The sequence below is a fragment of the Exophiala aquamarina genome (assembly GCF_000709125.1).
Source record: "Exophiala aquamarina CBS 119918 chromosome Unknown aczIA-supercont1.1, whole genome shotgun sequence".
Classification (NCBI taxonomy): domain Eukaryota; kingdom Fungi; phylum Ascomycota; class Eurotiomycetes; order Chaetothyriales; family Herpotrichiellaceae; genus Exophiala; species Exophiala aquamarina.
The window spans coordinates 791,761-812,467 of record NW_013550587.1 but is presented as its reverse complement, the minus strand read 5'-3'; the positions used below and the strand labels follow the sequence as shown (position 1 = coordinate 812,467).

Here is a 20,707-nt window from a genome sequence, read left to right as displayed (position 1 = left end):
CCATCACGCAGACACAGGCCACTCCCAAACGGATTGGGATCCGCCTTTTAGCTTCATCTACCTGTCCGGTGTGCAGTGTGCAGTCCCTCCAGTTCCACTCTTAGGCCTTTGCTCTGCTCTGCCTGGTCTTGCAATTTGCAGCCCAGCCAAAAACAGCCGCCTCCGAGTCCCCAATATCCCCCACATCTCGAACCTCACTCAGGCTCCGCATACCAATGTCCCTCCCTGCTACTCACCAAGCTATCGTTGATGCTCTGATTCAAGACCTACAAAAGGCAAATACCAACGACCCTCTTCAATACTGCGCCAATTACTTCCACCAAAAGCTCGAATCCGAGCGCAGCGCTCACTTACCAGCCAAGCTCGCCACCCATTCCAGCACCAACGGCAAGATGGCTGATACTGCTGGCCCTTTTGACAAACGCAGCCCTTTCGGTGCAAGCACAAACCCACACAGCATAGAAGAGGAGGATGAGGAACGTGATAGCTTTGGCTCCCCCACCAATGCCACCTTCAAGTCTCCTCGCGGAGCCGATCGTTCTTCCCCCTTCGGTGCTTCCCCCTTTGGTGCTGCAGCTGGTGGTGCCGCTGCCGGAGGCTTGTTTGGCAACTGGCTAGGCTCCAGTGCAGGCGAAGAGACAGATTCATCAGCACAGCAAGCTCCAGCAAACTATGCAGCTGGTCGTCGCACCTCGGTCTCGGCCGAGTCCATGCAACCAGACGCTGACTCTGGCAATTGGAAACCTCCAAAACATCACAAAAGCCCCGATCAACTGGAACGACTCAGACATGCAGTTGCCGGTAACTTTCTCTTCTCGAGTTTGGATGAAGAATCCTTCTCCTTGGTCTTGGACGCCCTGGTCGAGAAGTCTATCCCCGCCGCCAATATCAAAGTCATTACTCAAGGCGATGAAGGTGATTTCTTCTACGTCATCGAGTCTGGCGACTTCGATGTCTACATCAACCCTAGTGGAACAGTTGAAGCTGGACCTGACGGTTTGGGTAACAAAGTCGCAACCATTGGACCCGGTGGTAGCTTTGGTGAATTAGCATTGATGTACAATGCACCCCGGGCTGCAACCATCGTCAGCGCAGGCAAGGGTGGCCTGCTCTGGGCTTTGGATCGTATCACTTTCCGCCGAATTCTGATGGACAACGCCTCCCAAAAGCGGAAGATGTATGAAGGTTTCCTCGAAGAAGTCCCACTGCTCTCAACTCTCAAGCCTTACGAGCGTGCGAAGATCGCAGATGCATTGGAGACTGTCAAATTCAACGAAGGCGAAAATATCATCACAGAAGGAGAGCCCGGAGATGCTTTCTATCTGCTCGAAGCCGGAGAGGCATCGGCCTTCAAACACGGAGTTGCGAAATCTGTCAAGGAATATCATCGTGGTGACTTCTTTGGCGAATTGGCATTGCTAGACGACAAGCCTCGTGCCGCCAGCGTCGTAGCTAAAACCAACGTCAAAGTGGCCAAACTGGGTAGAGATGGATTCAAGCGTCTTCTAGGCCCTGTTGAGGGCATTATGAGACGTGAAGAGTATGAGGGTGCAGACCTGGATCCATTGAGCCAACAGAAGACTGTGACTTAGGAAGAACTGATTGGAAAGTTGGAACTGTGAACACAGATGCCATGACCTCACGGCAGGTTGACGAAAGAAGAAATGAAAAGAAACTGAGATCCCGTGCATCTGCGGAAATACCATGCATGATTTGGTGGGAAGGGATACCAGAAATATGAGTATTGATTACGGTTCGTTTCGATTGTTCAAAGGGGGTGGTGTTGGGAGGTTTCGTGTTTGGTCCCCAATACTGACTTGACAAAGAAATGGTCCAAGGATACCTGGCGTGTCGATATACACCTTTGGCACCAAAAGCCGCGGTGTATCGAGATCGCTGTAGCTTGTTCATCTCGTGAAGAGTCTCAGGTAGCTAGCAGCTTAACAGCCTTTGGCAACGTTACTGATGTCTTACCTTGGTGCTTCAGTCTTTTCGATCACGGGGTGGAATACGATGATGCGTGGCTCCAGCATAGAGTAGCCGGCTCACCCACTAGTCCTTGTAGATCTCGTCTCAAAAGGCTCTCAAATTCCCATTTCGGGCTGTCCGACCCCGTCTCATGCTCATATAACCCAAGCCTCGAGTACCATATCCGTCCAAAAGGATGTCTGACCTCCATTCAGACTCCACTCACCATGCCAGATTAGTTTGCCCCCATCAGGAATCTCTCTCTCCCGTACGGAGTAAACCAATGACATCAAGGAGCCGATGCAAGGGTCGTTCATACGTATGGAATAACATCTAGTTGATCTGCGGGTCTAAACGCCTCTGACTGACGGCCTCCGAGTGATTTATGGCATGTAGGTTGAGAGATGTGAGATGGAGGAAAAGGGCCGCCTTCATATAAGAAGTACTGTCTCAAGGCTTTGCTTCGCCGCTCACCCACCCATTCACGCCACTTCCTCGTTCTTTGGCTTTCTTGGAATCTGATGCTCGCTGTCGGTCTGGGTCTGGGTCTGGGTCTTAAGTTACAGATTCAATTGCCAAGGCTTGATAGCTGTTTCGTCCGGTAAGGGCTACCTCATTCCAGCTTTGTTATCACCAAGGCCCGTACCTGATGCACACCGTCCCCGATCAATCAAGTCACGAGTCACTGTTGACTACGACATGGCTGCTACGAGTCAAGGGTGCCGTGTACGACGACCTCAACCGTGGCCGCGGAACATTCTCGGCCGTAGACGCTCTCCAAACTCGGCACTCCAATTTCTTAGAAACCTTCTCGATCTGTCTCCACACGTCATTCGAAAAGGCACAATCATCATGATTACTGAACACTTCAGCCCCTGGCGACCCGTCCTTGGTCGGTCGCTTGTACCCCGAACAGGCACAGGTAGGGGACAGGTACGTGCTAGGTGCATGATTGGATTGACCAGGATCGACCAGGCTTGCTTTGAATGCCCGTCTGGAAAAGCAGCATGGTGTCGGCTCCAATCATAGCAGGACAAAGCATCCCTCATGGCAAAGTCGCCCTGGTGCTAGCGGCATTACTCACGCCGTTTTACGCGGCTTTTATTCAGCTACGCCTTCCCGTCCGAGGCTTGCTGTTGATCCTTCTCCAAAGGTTTGATGTTCACTAAACACAAAAGCCCACCTGCGATCAGGATCCTTGGGTTATTGCCGTGGCGTTGCGCCCATATGCCTTCCTCTGGCCCGTTTATTGAACGAAATAGGATGTTGCAAGGCCATTTTTCAGCACTGCTTTTTTTTTTCTTTGTTCAGAGTCTTTGCAAAAACGTGCGTAACGACAAATTCTACACGCGATATCCCTAGCATAGCTACGGCGTTTCGCCTTGCTTGATAATACTCTGGATGAGGCGCCACTTCGAGATGTGACAGGAGGCTGTTTGCTGTTCCAGTCATGCTCGGTTCGGGAGTATAAAGCTTCCTGCTTGGCGAGTTGTGTCTGCTTTTACGTGAACGAGCTATTCTAACAGAAAACTCGGGTACCCTTGAGAAAGTTGAAGGCCTTTAAGCATTTTTACTTGCTCATCCTCTGCTCACTGCTTGAGCATCGGTTGTGCGCTTGTGGACTGGCTGTGAAGAAGTGTCCTTGAACATCTTCATATTCTAATATCTGACCTTGGGCCTGATTTCGCCCTCCCTCCGTTATCTTATCCCTTCGACCATGCAAGGAGAACATTTTGACTCCGATACAGAAACAGAGAAGATGTCGGCACCCTCAGACTCAAGCTCTGCTCTGTCAGCCTCGGTGCCGATAGCAACGACAACATTCGACCTCGAGAAAACAACCAGTAGTAGACCGCAAGGCTCGAGACACGAAGCAGCCCTAGATCGAACCATCACATCTGCTTATGATTGGACTGGCCCTGATGACCCTGATGACCCATTGAATTGGTCTCTTGCGAAGAAGATCTATCATACAGTTATTCCCGGACTCCAAGCCTTTGTCGTCACCTTTGGATCCTCTGTCTACACTCCTAGTAAGCATACCAGCTTCTCCAGCGAATGATCTGTCTGCTGACCACTGATAATTTCGATTCCAGGCGTTCCTGAAGTCGCGAAGCACTTCGATGTTAGCCTTACCGTAGCTCTCCTTCCCTTGACGGTGTATGTACTTGGGTTAGGATTCGGTCCGACAATCTCAGCACCTATATCCGAGAGCTGGGGACGCCGTGCGGTCTATGTGTGGTTCTTCCTGCCGTCCCTACTGTTCACTATGGGCGCTGGGTTTTCAAACACCTTCGCAGGACTTGTTATCTGTCGATTTCTAGCCGGTACGGTAGGCTCAGGCACCCTGGCTGTCGGGGCAGGTTCGAACTCCGATCTCTGGGCACCGATTCATCGGGCGGTCGCCAGTTCAATATTCTTGATGGCTCCGTTCCTAGGTCCGGCCCTTGGGCCAGCTGTGGGTGGATATGTCGCCATGAAAATGAATTGGCGATGGACGCAGTGGCTGATCCTCTTCTGGGGTGTTCTAGCTTATGCCATCACCCTGCCACAGAAGGAGACGTACAAGCGCATCATTCTCGAACGGCGCGCGAAGAAGCTCAACGTCCAGGGCCCACCGTCGCTGGTGCCTCCTGGTGTGAACAAGTTACGTTTCATACTGGTAGTGACCATCGCACGGCCCCTGAGAATGCTCTTCACCGAATCCATCGTCGCCTTCTTCTCTGTCTACACCGCCTTCAACTTCAGTGTCCTCTTCGGCTTCTTCGCCGCCTTCCCCATTGTTTTCCGCTCCCCTTATCCAGAGATTCAAATCTACCATTTCAACACCGGCGAAGCTGGCCTCGTCTTCCTCGGCATCGGCATCGGCGTTGTGCTGGGCACCTTGATCGCGATCGCCACAGACCGCCTAATTTACCGCAAAAAGACGCTCAAGAGACAGGCTCAGGGCGATTTCATGCCACTGCTGCCGGAAGAGAGGCTCTACGCGGCAATGCTGGGTTCTTGCTTGCTCCCAATCGGGCTATTCTGGTTCGCGTGGACGTCGAGGGCCGACGTCCATTGGATCGTCCCTGTTCTTGGAACCATCCCCTTCGGCATCGGCAATTTCCTCGTCTTCTGCTCTTGCATCCTTTACCTTATTGATACCTACGGTCCCCTATACGGTGCTAGTGCTGCTGCTGCCAACGGCCTCCTGAGATATGCTCTCGGCGCTGTCTTTCCGCTGTTCACTGTCCAAATGTGAGTCATACCGCTCCCTCTCTCTCCAGCCCTTTATGCGATTCTTTTCCTCGAGACTGACAAGCTTTTCCTCTCCAGGTACCGGGCTATGGGCGTCGCTTGGGCCACTAGTCTCTTTGGATTCGTCACTGTCGCTCTGCTGCCCATTCCCTGGGTTCTGTACAAGTATGGTCCGAGGATCCGGATGCGGAGTGCCTTCACGCCGGGCAAGTAAGTCTCGCGACCCTTTTATGGTTTTGACCTTCCACGCCTTATAATTCGGAATCGTTGGTTTATCTCGGAAGGGGCCATCGCCGGCGTTTATTTCCATGCATTGTCTTTCGCACGCCGCATCTGTCTATACCTTGGGCCAGTTTGGTAGATGTGGATTCAGCATGGGCCTTGGATTGGGAAGTGGGGTGTTAGGGTTTTGGTTCGGGTCTAGACAGCTAGAGTGACGGGGCTCTGAGCACGGATAGATGTGGAAGCACGAAGGATTTCATGCAGCCGATTTCACTCTCACATCTACGATATCGCCGCCCCTGATTTTGTCGGACCTGTCCCAGCATCACTGGACGGTGTGTTCGCTTTCCGTATCCACCTCACCAGGTCAGATAGCTCCGCTTGTACATACATTCGCTCGCCTAGTGTACATGATATAGATCTCTCGCACACACCTCGACGTGAAAAAAAATCATACTGCTATCAAAAAATACGATGCCTGGGTAGTGAGCAGTGAGAGCTTGGGCGGAGAGTCCGAGGCATGCGCATACTTGCTCTCCGCAAGGACGGATAGGTCCGACATTATATATCGACGTCGAAGGCTGTGTGGCCTTTGTGTTATGATCGTGGGGCTCGGACTCTCACACTTTCGTGGGCCGCATCAGGGCAATACGATATACCATGATCCTCAGCCTCGTGCTGTGGGCCACAGGCTGGCAGGACGCTCCCGTGAAACCTCTTCGGGAAACGATGGGATGATTGAATGGGCGACTAAGCTCGCGGGGCCAGGACCGGTGAAAAGCGACCAGGTATGTAGTGACTACCGTGATACAGTGATACTTGTGGAAGCTGGTTTCAGAGACAGCAGACAGCAAATTGATCGGGGACGACGGAGCGCCGTAGTATATGTATGTACAATGGAAGCAGGACAAAGTTGCAAGACACGGGTTCGCAATGGATGTACCTAACTCGCCGGCCTTTCTTGATCTCCCTCCCTCCGACTCCGTACATATGAAGCAGACAGATGAGGACAGAAGCTGATGCGCCAAGTCCGCCGAGGCTTGGAAGCGTGAGCGAAAACATGGGCTATCGGGCCTCAGAGAAGGACTGGGAGACGCTAAAAAAGCAGTGAACTTTGCGGACACCGGTTTGCTGAGCCACTACGCTCTCCCAATCAGAGCAGGCCCAGCGCGGCCTGAATGAGTTAGCCCCCCGGCGGAGGCCCCTATGCCTTGAACTTGCGGGAGGCGCCAAAAAAGCAGTGCAGGTAAACTTAGGCATCAAATCCAGAAATACTTGTATCTGGTGAAGGTCTCCTCAAAGTCTGGCATGGTACCACTGGTGTCTGGAACGCCTGAGAGACGCTAAAAATGCAGTGCTAGGACACATAGTCAGGGCAACCATTTGGTCTAGAGGGGCAAGGTGTTTGAGCTTACTCGGCATATTGGAGTTGTAGTTGTTGGCCTGCGTTCACTGGGCTGCTGACGCCTTGAACTGGTAGAAGGCATGCAAAAGGATGTGGGTGGATGGTCGACATCTTTACTGTTGCCAAATGGTCCTTTGGCATGAATCCACTCCCAGTTGCTGCATTTTGAATTGGAGTGAGACGCTAGAAAAAGAGTGTTCCTAGCGATCGACCACCGCGAGACCCTGGGTCTTACATAGCTCTGGCAGGAGCAGATGCGAGGCTGCGTAAGAATCCACGACCCTCCCCGTCGTGAGTACGGTGGTTTGGGCGTCTCCTCAAGGGGCGAGTGACGCTGAAATGGCAGTGCATCCGTGATGCGGCCTGGCATTCTTCGACGTACTCGACTAATTTCTCATGTTTTAAAGCTCAGAGTGGTTAGCTTATTGACGATGCCAGGATATGTGTGCAGACAAGACAGACATCTAGGATCACCCAGCCCTTCTTCAAACAGGAAGCCACTGTGCCATTCACTGGCAGACCCGGTGAATAATGGAAGGGGACAGTCAGCCACTGAACCATATCAATGAACGCCCATGCTTAGCTGAAGGGATGGAAAGATTATCTGAGTATCTGTACACATACCCACTACAAGCGTGGTCTTTCGTCTGGATCTACTGGAGGTCCCCGATTAGACTCAGTAATTTGGGGAGGCCGGGGCTCCTTTGAGAAGGTGTATCTCTGATCGGAGGAGTAAATTGGTAGTGGGAACTGCTAAAGGGCAATTCATGCGGCCTTGCCCAATCTCGTAGTCCTTATACCGAGATGTTTGACACCCGCAGGACATTGGTGGGAGAGTCTGAAAAAGAAGTGCATCTCGAATAACGTTTCGGAACACATTACTCTGGCTCGGGAGCCATAACAGTCTCCATCACTTCACTCGCCCTAACAGGTTGAAGTGCGAAGCACCTTGCAGGGGCTGTGGCATCTTGGCATCCTCTGGCGAATCTGGCATCCTGGATCAGGTTACTGTGGCCGAATTTGTACCAAGTACCCGACACGCGCTCTGTGGCTAACAGAGGGAGCTCTAGAGACAGAGTTCAAGAGACTGGATCTGGGCTAAAAAGAATTTTAACGAGAGTTCGGGCGTCGGCTTAAAACGAGTCCAAGCTGCAGTCCATTACCTTGCAGAAGCGTGCTGTGAGCCTTGGAACAGCCACAGACTTCATTGGCGTGAATTGGTATCCGGCTCACTGCTGAGAGGGACTAAAAAAGCAGTACAAGGATGATTTTTGCTTTTTGCCAACACATCATGAAAAAATGGACGGGGATGACCCTGAAACTGCAATCCTAATTTGTCCAAGAGGGTGCCTCCAAGAGCTGTAGACTACCATTTGCTTTGGACATCTGGGCGAGGTACATCGTTGATTCGTTTGAGAAGATTGAAGGGGACTCGATGCGCGTTCGGAATGTTGGTTTCTGACAAATTACGTAACGGTAAATCCCAGTCTTCCTGGGACCATTACCAACCTGAACTGTGTTGGTTCGGCCGACACTTCACTCCATATCAGACACCCTCACCGAGTCGACAACACCGATAAGGGCCTACTCACTGTAAGTCATCAAAGTGACCAGACTTGAGACCGGCAAGCTTCATTTTAGCTATGATAACTCCTGCTTAATGCTTTGGTCGTCCGGTTCCTTTGACTGACCAGGCATATTCGCGATACCGCGCTTTCGTAGCTGTAACTTTTGAATATCTCCTTCGACTGTATCCCTGACAATGTAACGTGTGACTTGTACAGCTTTTCGTTGCCCGATTCGAACTGTGCGTCCTATGGCTTGAGCCTCCACAGTTGGATTCCATTGAGGTTCGACCAGGAAAACTTGGCTGGCAGCGATAATATTCAAGCCGAGGGCACCTACCCCTGTCGTCATGATGAGCACTCTAATTGTGAAATCGGTTTCAAATTGTTGCAGGGTCCTCGTTCGGTATTCGAAGGTATGTTCTCCGTCGATTCGCAGGAAGGCTATATGGCTATGGTGTAAATGTTGGCTGATCAGATCGAGGGTTGTCGTCCAGCAGGTGAACACAATGCTCTTGTCGTCCAACGAGGTTTGCATTAGGTCTTGTACGAGTGCAACCATTTTTGAGGAGTAGCCTCCCGGCAGAAAATAGCCTTGCTCGGTGGAGGCTTGAGAATGAGTTATTGTTGGCCGGCGCAAAGGTGCAAAACTTGCTTCACACACAGGGCATCCGTCACCCGAGCCAGCTCTGCATTCCTGGCACAATACATGTGCACAAGTATCAGACAGATCAAGAGCTCGATTTGAGAGAATTCCTGGAACCATCTCGGCACACCCAGCACACAACACCTCTCCGTCACTACCGGCAGCGGTGAGGACAAATTCGCGGGCATTCCGAGAATCGCGAGAATTTCTGCTTCTGGCCCAGTGGAATTGATGCTGAAAGGTTCCATGGTTACAAAGCAGCCGTAGCTGGAGTTGAGCATGAAACATGGAGAACTTGTTCCTGCTCTCAGAGTCACCAGCCAGGTTCTGGAGCGCCCGCATCATATCATGTTTCGTTTTATGGTACTGATTGCGCTCGCCTTGAGAAAGGAAAACGTGGTGTATATTTTCAGTGGATTCTGCGAGGTTGAGGTGCTCTTTAGTGCGCCGTATACACATTGCATCGAAAAGGTTCACTAAAGCCCGTCGTCCATCGGATCGGCTTCTGCCTCCCTCTTTGAATGGGACGGAGATAAACTTGCGAAAAACGCCTAATCGATCGAATGGGAATATTCTGAGAAAAGCAAAAAGCGAACCAAGGTCATCTAGGTCATTCTGAATAGGCGTTCCCGTCAGGCACCATCGAAATTTTCCGTCCAGTTCGGCCACACGCTTGTGCAAGGAAGTAGTCATCCTACGAATGAAATGCGCTTCATCAAGAACAACCCGATACCATGCAACGTCTGATGCAGTGGGAGCTGACCTATTGTGATCAGCAATGAGAGTGTGATAGGTTGTCAAAACGATGTCGTAGTTGGCCATTATCTTGGGATTGGAAGGCCTCCCACTACCGTGATGGACCAAGATCTTCAATTGCACATCCAGACGATTAGTGATTTCGCTCTTCCACGTCGCCAACAATAATGGAGATGGCACGACAACCAAGGTTGCTCGTGAGAGTATTCGCGTTGGAGATATTCCTTCAGCCAGATGGGTACCAGCATCATTTGACCAGGAAATTGCCTGGTTAAGAGTCCTGACCACTAATGCAAGCACGCAGAAGGTTTTTCCCATGCCCATCTCATCAGCCAGAATACCGCCACCAACCTCTGTAGGGAGAGTTCTTGATTTGATGCCTGTGACTTTGTGGTAATACCAAGTCTCGGAATCCTGGGATGCCGGTTCCCATAATTTAAAGCCTTCTGGAATTGGACCAGATTCTCTTTGTATCATGAAATCAAGGGCCTTTTCTTGGTGCGCGAACAGCGCTGAACGGAGTCGAGCGTCCCCGGATATACCCTTGAGATGCAAGTCTCTGGTGAGCATAGAATACATTTCGTTGACGGACTGCTGAAAGTTGGTATCTGCCGATGGTTCCTCGTCCTCGGGGGCAATTTCAAGATCCACTTGGTCATCATTTGACTCAAGCTTGAGGGTGTGTGGATTATCATATGTTGTATTTGGGTTCAGCCAGTCGGGACGTTGAAGCCAGACTCTCTCATTAGAGAGTGCGCGACCAATTCTTTCATGTTCAGAGGAGCTTCCATAGACATTGATGTTCAAGGAAGTGTGTGCATTCCTTTCTCGAGTAGCGGCTGCAATGTCCCTAAGGCAATCAGCTTTGAGTACGCACCAGATTCCATATGATAGTGATAGGACACTGCCCTTAGCAACAAGCACCTAGGCGTTGATGCTGAAGCAGAAAGAAGAAGGTAAGGGTGGGGATCTCAGGTGGTTAATGGGAGAGAATTCAGCTTACTCGAATATTTTGCGTTTGTGTATCAAAGCTTCCAAACGGATAGTTTGAGACTTCACATGGTCCTGTAGAGCCTCATATAAATGCATATTGAGCTGAGCAAGGCGAGTCCCATCAGGGAGAATGACGAAAAGTTCATCGTCAAGACAAATCACCTCCAGGAGGAAATGATTTCGCGCTGGGATCATGTCCTCGTTGAAGTAATTTCGCGTTGGAGTCATGTCCCCATTGAGCTTACGGTAAACTTCGGGCATATTACCCTCAAGCTTGGCCTTTGCTCGGTAGATCTGAGTAATCGCCATTAGCCATTTATTGTGACGATAAGATGTTAGCGATTATTGGATATCTGAATTTCCTGTCCGATCCACCGGATTTGGACCCAGAGACATATATCTGAACAATGAATTTCTCTTACATATGTAACATTAAGAATTTTGCTGGACTCACCATTCCATAGCAAATCTCATAGCCTGGCTGGGGAGATTCGGCACTAACCGTCGGCATCAAGGTGGGGATGTCCAGGCTGTCAGTAGCGAAAAACCCAAGGTCATGGTCATCGAAAGACCACGTTTGAAATGCATCATGCGTGTCATTGATAGGAGGCAATATGTTTTCGTCGAAGGTGAGTTCGGCACCACCGGCAGCATTGCCAATATCAACTCGAGGAATTCCGACTACTTCGTCCCAGACAGTACCCCAACTGTGGGTGTTATGATGATCTGCTCGAGACAAGTGTCTATGGTCAGGAGGAGAGCGTGATGGGTCCTGTGCGAATTGTTGGCTGTCCCAGTCAAGATTCAACGTCTGTTCAAAGCTTTCCTCTCCGAGGGTTGACGTCTGATCAAAGTTGTGGAAGGGACGCTTCAATGATGTCATGTTGCTTAGCGTGCCTGCTAATTACAGGATGTTGACTTTTGGTCAGGAAGAACCCAACTGAGTTTACTTTAATCAGCATGGAATCCTACAAATTGATAATCTCGTTCCAGCGAGAACTTTCACTTTGACTCAACTGACGAAATGTATGCGCAGAGGGGGTTGCGCATCGCTCGTAAGGCTGGGTGGTTTGCGGCCTGCATTTCGGCCACTGCGGCTGAGACTCATGCAACAACCCCTGCCTCCACTTTGTTTGCCCTGGTAAAGAGTACTATGTTTGCCTTGGCTTTCGCCGGCCATCCGGTCTGCCTTGCGCCTTGCGTGTTGATCGAGACCATTGCAAGTCTCCTTCACCTCCTTCACGCACAATGCGGCCATCTCTAAAGCTTTCAATTCTGCGGGGCTGCTTCAGCACAGCCGGACATAGCGCAGATTTGTTGACTGTCCCAGCCTTACTATAGTATTACCAGCAGTACCAGTCCGCGAGTCATCACCTGTGCTAGCCTTACCAATTCTACTCTTCCTTGAGTGTTTCCACATCAGAAACTCGGAAGCCTTGGCATTGAACGGCTGACAATCAACTCGTCCTCCACTCCATAGTAGCTCCCGTGCTTGTTTGACATTCTTCCAAAAGACTTCAGCCTGATCATTAGATTCGACTTGAACAAAGCCGATATTGCTGAGACAGAGCGCGATACATCCCACAAACTTCTACTTAGCTTTCTGAGAGGATAATGGCGAATGCAGGACAAGCCCCGCAGGCTGCTCGAGACCCATTTGCAGTTGCTCTGGATGAATTACTGATCAGGTTTAAAAACCGGCTCACAGCTACCGAGTTGCGGAAGTTCAAGGGAACAACACTCCAAGATGTCAAGAAAACACTTGTCGACATTGAGAAACGTCAAGAAACACAACGGGAGTTGCGCAATCTGACCCGAATCCGTGGTTTCCTTGATGCCATGGAACAATTTGGCAAAGTCATTGAAGTGTTCACTAACTCGTCCAATATGGTTGCTTTTATCTGGGGCCCATTGAAATTCCTTCTACAAATGTCCAGTACTTGGGCGAATTCTCTTGATCGAATTCTAGAGGCATACCAACAGATTGGAGAAGTCTTTCCTCTATTGCAACAGTACGAATCGCTGTTCATACAGCATACAGAAATGAGAAAGATCTTGGTTTGGATTTACAAAGACATCCTTGAATTCCATACGCGAGTAATCCGTTTCTTCGACCATCCCAGTATGTTCACAAGCTGTCTCTTCATACACTGAACTAATAGTCTCCTCAGTCTGGCGACAACTTTTCCGATCGGCATGGAACGATTTTACCGCTAACTTTGACGGAATTTTGAAGAATTTCAGTCGACATAACCAGTTGATTGAATCACAGTTTCTATTCCTACATGCACGCCAGTACGAGAGCGATCGGGGCACTACAGCGACCCACCGCACCGAACTGACTTCAAAGCTCAATGCACTATCGCAAGAATTACACAACGCTCATTCCTTACTTCAGCAAGCGGAGGAAGAGCGCAAGGCCGAGCGGCTACACGCAATTCAAGAGTGGATTGGTGGGAATCATCCTGGCGTAGTTCACGAAATGATACTTGAGGCTAGAGCTGATTACTCTAGTACTGGAAATTGGGTCAAAAATTATGCTGCAGTCTCAAGTTGGATCAACGACGACCTTCCTCGGTCATCAACATTATGGATGCATGGTATGCCGGGCGCGGGTAAGTTCTTCCTGTACTTGCAGGCAAACTTGGAACTGAGTCTCTTAGGCAAAAGTGTTTTGGCATCAATCATCATCCAAGCATGTATAAATCACCAACAGCATCGTACAGCATACTACTACTGCAGGTCTGATGACAGTAGCACCTTATCTTGTCTAAGCATATTAAAAGGCCTTTTGATGCAGCAGGTCCATTGGTATCCGAATCTCGTATCATACTTTCGAGAGCAACGCTACCAGAAAAGCGAAATCACCCTCAGTCTGGAAAGTACAGCAAGGCAGCTCTTCGAGACTGTTGCTTGGGAGAGAGATCGTCAATACATAATCCTCGATGGGTTGGATGAGTGCCTGGGAAAGGACAGGAAAACGATTCTGTCGTTCCTGATGGCTCTCATTGCGAAGATTGATGCGAAAACACCCTCAAAATTTCGGCTGCTTGTCATTAGTCAGTCGGAATCTGATATAAGGAATCTACTGGAACGTGCCCAACAGTTTGAGATCAAAGCTGTTGACAATGCAGAAGATATAGCAATCTTTGTGCGGACATGGATGATAAAGCTCCGTCAAAGGTTCGAACTTGAGGATGGGGTCTCGATTTCTCTCGAGAAGAGGATATGTGCACTTGCGAGAGGTGAGCACTCCTTCACGACGTGTATTCGGTCCCTAATTCTCTGGAGGTCAATTCTTGTTTGCTAAACTTGTTTTGGAAAACTTGTTTAATCAAGCAACGCGCGAAGATTTTGAAGCTGAACTGGACACGGCTCGCTTTCCAAAAGAACTATCAGAAGCGTGAGTAGAATGAATTATCTCTGATCATTTTCATTCTTTCCAAAGCCTCGGTTGTGAGCAACTCAGCAACCTGAAACCTAATTGTTAACCCGGGAGACTTGACAGATATGACCGCATAATTGCCCGGATGAAAAGAAATCTCAGCAATGGAGAGTGGAGGCTTGCGACAAGGCTCCTTGGATGGATGACATGCGCAACTCGATCGTTGAAATGGCACGAGATGCAGGGCGCAATGTCGATATTCCCTTATAGGGGAACAGTTGATTTCGTCCGCGGCCAAGCACGTAAACATGTCCATGACCTATGTGGAGCACTTGTCACCGTCAGCGGTGGGCGAGTTATGCTTGTGCACGCCACAGCGAAATGGTACGTGAACGACATCTTTTATCTTGTCATTTGAAGGCCAGAGTTTGTGGGAAATGCCGTGGTTTGAAATCCGGCAGCCCTTCAATGCGAAATTGGCCCTTGCAGAGCTGACTGGCACAGGTATATCTTGGAATCCCAACACATTGACATTTTAGACATCGAGTTTCAGCTTGCAACCTTGTGCTTGCAACACCTTTGTCTTCCTTGCTTCGACACAGCAGCTAACCCACAACATGACCTTTCTCACTACATCCTTGACGGCTCCTTTGTATTTGCAGATTACTCAGTAGCAAAGTGGATGGAACATCTCGACCGCATTTTCGGAAAACTGGTTTCCCTTACAGAGCCCAATCAATTCGAAAAGCATGAAGTTGTGATGCAAGAGCTTTGCGAGGCCGCTCATGAGTTCAGCACCAGGTTTTCCAAAGATCTTGACCTTGACCGCACAATAGCTGATCGTTCACAAAGAGATGTGATGATGAATCCGCAACTTTGCGTGGTGTTCGATAATTTCGAAGATGGTGGAACGGTTTTCCAATCCCTATGGACGCATATGGTGCTCCATCGCCAGAAACCCTTCGCGAAACGGAATGAAATTAGCTTGAATACACTCGCAAAGGCGATGATTACGATTCGAGAAGCTTTGGAAGCCATATCGAGCGACAAGGTTTTGGAAAACGAGACACTCGATAAATTGTGGTCCCTCTATGGAAAGAGACTGTTCAAGTGTCCAAAGATCAATTGCTTTCATTTCCACGAAGGGTTCATGGATAAACGAACACGCGATGAGCATGTCCTGCGGCATGACCGGCCATTCCACTGTCCTGAACCGGACTGCAGTACTGCTGAATTCGGATTCGGCTCGGTGAAAGACCTAGAGCAACACAAGGCAAAATTCCACCTAGACCCGGAAGCGAAGGCCGACATGTTCAAAGACATTAAGCGTCCGACAATGAATCATGCTAAATATGATTGCGTGACATGTGGCAAGAGTTTTGTGAGGTTGTCGATATTGAAAGATCATAGACTGACTCATAGTGGGCAAAAGCCTCATGAGTGTCCACGCTGTGGGAAAGCGTTTACGAGAAAGAATGATTGCCAAAGGCATGAAAAGATTCATGACAGGCGCAGCTAAGCTCTGCTCGATGTCGCTGCACTGGGCTATGGAATTGGCGCAGGCGAGCCCTTGGCTAGGCCTAGCCTGGGTTGATCGATAGGTGTAACTGCACTTATGAGTCGCATGCTACATACCTCCGCAACTCGACCCGCTGTTAGCCCCTGGCGTCGCGGTCGCCGAAAGGTGAGTGGTACCCAGAACAGATGGCTTCTTGTTTGGTTTTGTAAATTTATGCTATGGGCGTGAGAGGTGCATGGATCTGGCGTTCAAAATGTGGCCGCTCTCGCGGTACGGCACTTGTCTTCGGGGTCTCTTGGGGTTACGAATGTCCCAGCGTCTGGACTTTTGTTTTAGACTCTAATGCTCGAGTCCGTCCTTTTTTGCCTTATGCAGAACATGAAACTGTCGGGATTTCATAGACTGATTCGATATGCCCACCGGATGAGGATGTGGAATCTTTAGGAGTCTGTGCGACATACTTGACACGCGAGATATGACAAAGTATAGGAGGTACGAGGTATTGGATAAAGCCATATCCAGGCAAGCTATAAAAATGCAGTGAGTCATGTTCTGCCTGGTACATTAATATTGCTTAGCATTCCGCATCGTTGGTCCGAATCCTATATCTAGCCTAGATGTCCGAAGACTGACTAACGGCTATCGACTCGTGGCTCATATATGCTGCTGCATTCAGAAGGCTGACAACAAAGTAAATCAGGTGGGATTCACTTGACTAGGACGATGGCGCAGCAGTCCTTCAACCGATGAACCTTGTGCGGTCTTACCGTCCCGTAGACGAAAAATGCAGCGTAGCCAGCTCCAATGCAATCCGAGGAGGCGTCTTCAGACAGACTTGAACACAAGAGGGTCTGCCAGCCTCATTCACTGCTCAGCCAAGCAAAGTCAGTCCTCCGTGCTCCGTCCACTGCTAGGTACTACGTAGCTAACTAGTCCTTCGAAACCAAAACTATGGACGCTGCAATGTGATTAGACGGCTTGCAAGTACACGAGGGAAAGGAAAAGCAGAACTGGAGATACGCTAAAAAGGCAGTGCAGATGCACAGCCGCCCGAAATCAAAAGCGAGCCTGTACGGAATATGCATTACAGTATCTAGTCCCTGAATAACCCCCCGGAGCCTAAAGGACCAAGCTCTGGATAACTCCTAAATTACCTTTTAGGTTAATTGAATTTTCAATTGGTACTTAGGCCTAGGCAAAATAACCTAGCTGCAAAGTGTGAGCCCGAGCTGAGGGCTTGATGAATGCGCATCTATGATATTGGCATGGCATGCTCGGCCAGACATGATATATCAGCCTTGAGGCTCTGGCCTGTAGACCTTGAACCGCACGCTCTTGAGTTAGTTATACGGCGTTTGTGGAAGAGCAAGGAGGCCATTAGATAGTTTGGCCTTATATTAAGGTGCAGGATTGGAAAACCCGACGTCGATCACCTCTGAATGAGCGGCGGGTGTGAATAACTTTGGTTTGGGTCTGGGTTCAAAGAGCGCCACTAATGCGCATCTTGTACATTAATAAGATTAACGACGCCGTTGCAGTGGAAGGCTGAGAGCCTGAGATGGTCATAGGTCTAACTGCCTAGACTCCACCAACAGGAGCAAAAGGTTTAGATTCAACGAATTTTCCCTTCATATCACCATACCTGTCTTCCCAATCAGCATCGGCGAGGTCTAGGCGCTGCACCTTGCCTTTCGAGCTCAGGTCGTAGTCTCCTAAGCTCATATAGATGGATATCGGCGCGACGGCGCTTTCATAGAAGAACATCATGTCCTTCACGTCGTAATAGACCCGCCAAAGAGTGGGCCAGACATCGAGGCCCTTGTTGATTTGACTTTCAGGCACAAACGGCACGCTGACAGCTCGGATCATTCCCGCCGTGGTTGCGACCGCTGTGACCAGGTCGCCAGATTGAGGGACCAAGCCGTTGTAGTATGATAGGCGAACAAAGCGGTCTGAAAGCAAGGCAGTTAGCATGATGTTACGTAAATTCGATAGATCTGAAACATACCTGAAGGAGTACCGGTTCCCGGTAGTGAGTAATTGGACATAGGTTTCCAATAAGCCGCGATCGCGAGCTGTTCATCAAAGGTCGGGTCATTCGTCATGACTGGATATTGTTTTCCTTGGTGCATGACGAGTTTGCCATCCAGATATTCAAGAATTAAGTTGTCGCCCGACTTGTCCGAGAGCGAAATATGTCCGACGGAGGAAACCCCTGGGACCAATGTTGCAGTTACAACCTGGATGTCCATTTTTTGCAGTGCTGTTGCGGCTTCGTCGACCGTCGAGTACATGTCGAGAAAGTATTGGAGCCAGAACCCGATGGCAACACCTGGGCGAGAGGCATTCCGTTGTCCGTAGTCACTGGGGCCGAGATAGAGAACGCTCCCTGTCAATGCTTCGGTGTTGATGCCATCGATGGCCACGCTGTCGTACATCGCAGTCACCATTGAACCGTATTTCGAAGTCCACTGAAGTGAGTTGGCACCGACTGATCCGTTCCGTTGGAGGCCGGCAGGAAACGTGTATATGCTCGCGTTTGTTGAAGCGACGAAGTCCATGGACCTCCCGATAACGAAGCGGTCATCGACACCGGCATTATAGGTGACTCGAGAACAGGCTTCGACTCCGAACCTGGCGAGAAGCGCCGTGGCGAGGCACAGGGTACTGAAATACATTGTCAAAGATATCCCCAAAAAAGGAAAGAAACAACTCTGCGGATAGGTGGAAACGTAGGGGTGTAGATAATGCCATTTACAAAGAACGATGTCTAGCTTCTTATACAAACACTTCTTTTCTAGTTCCTGGCGTAGCACACGTAGCAGACCCTGAGATTCTGATAGTAACAAGTCTGCAAAAGTCTGTTTTAGATAGTCAATGGGTGGCGACGTTGTATTTTGCCCTCGGTTGCTCCATCAAATCCAATCTTATGTCGCAGAACCAAAGCAGCGATGAGATACTTAGCTAGATAAAAACAATGGTCGCTCGAAGAGTTCAATATTGACATCACTAGTATCTTCGACGCACGTGCCATCCAAAAAGGTCCAGGTCTGGACTTTAGGAGGCGAACTGCTGCACGGACTCCTTCTTGGCCCAGTCCACGCGTGCTAGACTGAACGGACACGCCATCGCCGACTTGAACGGTGGGTAACCCCAGTTAATTGCCGTTCTTTCTATTTACAGACCCGAAACTTTGGTATATCGTTCTGGACTTAATTACCACATGGCACGTGAACACGAGACGCATGTAATATATGTAGTACTCTTCACGATGGACTATTCACTTAAGTTTCTGTGGCCCGTACCAATGGTACTACTCGTAAGTTTGGGACTGATAATTAGCCGAACGACACCCCACACTGGAGCCCCAGGAACTAGGAGAGGACATAATGATCGATCCACATTTGCAAGGAAGAATGAATATCCCAATCTGTAATACCTTTCCTTGGCTATACCACACAATGCCCCCCCTCGTCAAAGGATGCCACGAGGATTGCGGTGAAAGGCCTAACAGTGAGGCCTTCGATGTCAACCGAAGTATGTACGAGACCATAGCTGCTAATATGCTTGACTGTGGGTTTTGGGAGCCATAACTTGGGTCGGCATGTGAGATCACGACGCGGCACTGTAATGAAGCTGGCTTCTTTTACCCGCTCTTTAAGTGTCAATGGGCCGTAGACTCTCGACCGAATTGCAGCGCCATAGAGGGGAATAAAAAGTAGCGTAGTTGCCTTTCGACTGACAAAATGCCCCAACCACGTGCAATTCCAAGACTGTTGAGGCTGAGGAGCACGAAAAATGCAGTGCGCACTTGGAAAGCAAATGGCAGAGCAGAGCCTCTGGAAGAACGCTGTGGCAATGTGCGGAAACAAAAGACCGGAATACACCAAACAAGCAATGGACTACCGACTGCCTCTCAGGTAGTAGCGAGGCGATACAAGAAGTTGGAAGCTGAGAGACGCTAAAAAGGCTGTACACTGCAGGATCAGTGACGCTATTCGCCAGGGCCAGAGAATCAGGGACTGATAGTAAGTGTGGAGAATTGAAGAAATTCGAGGCTGATAGACACTTAAAAAGCAGTGACGATCGAACTCGACCCTGACGATGCATGAGATCTGATTGGAGGCTAGACAACCTGCAGGCAGGGGGGACGTGCGGCATGATCTCACCGGCCTCATGGGGAGCATACGAAACCCAAGAGCGTTCGAGAGCCTGGAGACACTGTACCAAAGGCAATGCTAGAAAATCACACATGCTCGCGGGATGTGCCACCTCGTCCCCGAGAAGATATCGACCTTGCTGATCGCTACTCCACAGTGCAGGAGGACCAAGAAACTCCGAGAGACACTAGAAGGGTCGTGGTGTCAGCAATAAAGGCTGCGGCAAGGCTGGACGACTGCGCGAGACAGCGAGGGCTAGAAAGTCAACGTAGGCGTGCATGACAATTTTCACAAGCCCCAACGAGGTAGCAGTGAGCCAGAGAATGCAAACAAGCTGATATGCGCAACATTTGGTTCTGAAAGCGGTCGTTGAAGAGGCCGACGACACTCCACAGGCTGTGATTCGCTTGGAGGTGGTTGTAGCCTTAGGACACTGGACGGGTAGAGCCATATACACGAGTTTAAGATGTTGAGGAGTGTTTAAAATGTCCTCCATAGTGATTCCGCCTTTGGGGGCTTCTGCGTGTGCCAGAGCATCCGTACTTTGAACCTCGTAAAGAATTTCGAAGGGCTGAGAGACGCTAAAAATGCAGTGTTTGGTCGGAAAGATGCGTTTTTTCTGCCTTGTGCTCTGCCCTTGACAACGAACTTTTTCTTGGCGGAAATCTGCACGATCACGGTGAAAGGCATCAAAAAGTGTGAATCATTCTAGATGGGTACATTTCATTACTATACTTGCGTCTCGTCTCGGGTTTGGAACTGCAGTGAACAGAAACAGGCTTGTTTCATCCACGTGTGACTGCATTTACGTGCAATAGTACACAAGTACAGAAGTACACATGCACATG

General features: G+C 49.7%; 6 protein-coding genes across 6 annotated transcripts; 4 read left to right on the top strand and 2 right to left on the bottom strand.

Moving 5' to 3' along the window:
• Window positions 1–215: 215 nt before the first annotated feature.
• Window positions 216–1,592, top strand: A1O9_00292 (cAMP-dependent protein kinase regulator; the record flags this gene model as incomplete). The annotated part of the gene is made up of 1 exon (XM_013409456.1): window positions 216–1,592. One exon carries the CDS (start codon window positions 216–218, stop codon window positions 1,590–1,592), a length of 1,377 nt encoding a protein of 458 aa, XP_013264910.1.
• A 2,093-nt stretch (window positions 1,593–3,685) lies between these two features.
• A1O9_00291 (uncharacterized protein) lies at window positions 3,686–5,422 on the top strand (the record flags this gene model as incomplete). Its single annotated transcript, XM_013409455.1, has 3 exons — window positions 3,686–4,001; window positions 4,065–5,208; window positions 5,287–5,422. The coding sequence occupies 3 exons, from the start codon at window positions 3,686–3,688 to the stop codon at window positions 5,420–5,422; spliced, it is 1,596 nt and encodes a 531-aa protein (XP_013264909.1).
• Window positions 5,423–8,476: 3,054 nt separating this feature from the next.
• A1O9_00290 (uncharacterized protein) lies at window positions 8,477–11,678 on the bottom strand (the record flags this gene model as incomplete). Its single annotated transcript, XM_013409454.1, has 3 exons — window positions 8,477–10,652; window positions 10,806–11,089; window positions 11,250–11,678. The coding sequence occupies 3 exons, from the start codon at window positions 11,676–11,678 to the stop codon at window positions 8,477–8,479; spliced, it is 2,889 nt and encodes a 962-aa protein (XP_013264908.1).
• Window positions 11,679–12,409: 731 nt separating this feature from the next.
• On the top strand, window positions 12,410–14,202 carry A1O9_00289 (uncharacterized protein; the record flags this gene model as incomplete). The annotated part of the gene is made up of 4 exons (XM_013409453.1): window positions 12,410–12,917; window positions 12,967–13,423; window positions 13,466–14,040; window positions 14,135–14,202. 4 exons carry the CDS (start codon window positions 12,410–12,412, stop codon window positions 14,200–14,202), a joined length of 1,608 nt encoding a protein of 535 aa, XP_013264907.1.
• A 286-nt stretch (window positions 14,203–14,488) lies between these two features.
• On the top strand, window positions 14,489–15,699 carry A1O9_00288 (uncharacterized protein; the record flags this gene model as incomplete). The annotated part of the gene is made up of 2 exons (XM_013409452.1): window positions 14,489–14,564; window positions 14,843–15,699. 2 exons carry the CDS (start codon window positions 14,489–14,491, stop codon window positions 15,697–15,699), a joined length of 933 nt encoding a protein of 310 aa, XP_013264906.1.
• A 1,578-nt stretch (window positions 15,700–17,277) lies between these two features.
• On the bottom strand, window positions 17,278–18,377 carry A1O9_00287 (uncharacterized protein; the record flags this gene model as incomplete). Its single annotated transcript, XM_013409451.1, has 2 exons — window positions 17,278–17,651; window positions 17,708–18,377. 2 exons carry the CDS (start codon window positions 18,375–18,377, stop codon window positions 17,278–17,280), a joined length of 1,044 nt encoding a protein of 347 aa, XP_013264905.1.
• Window positions 18,378–20,707: the final 2,330 nt, after the last annotated feature.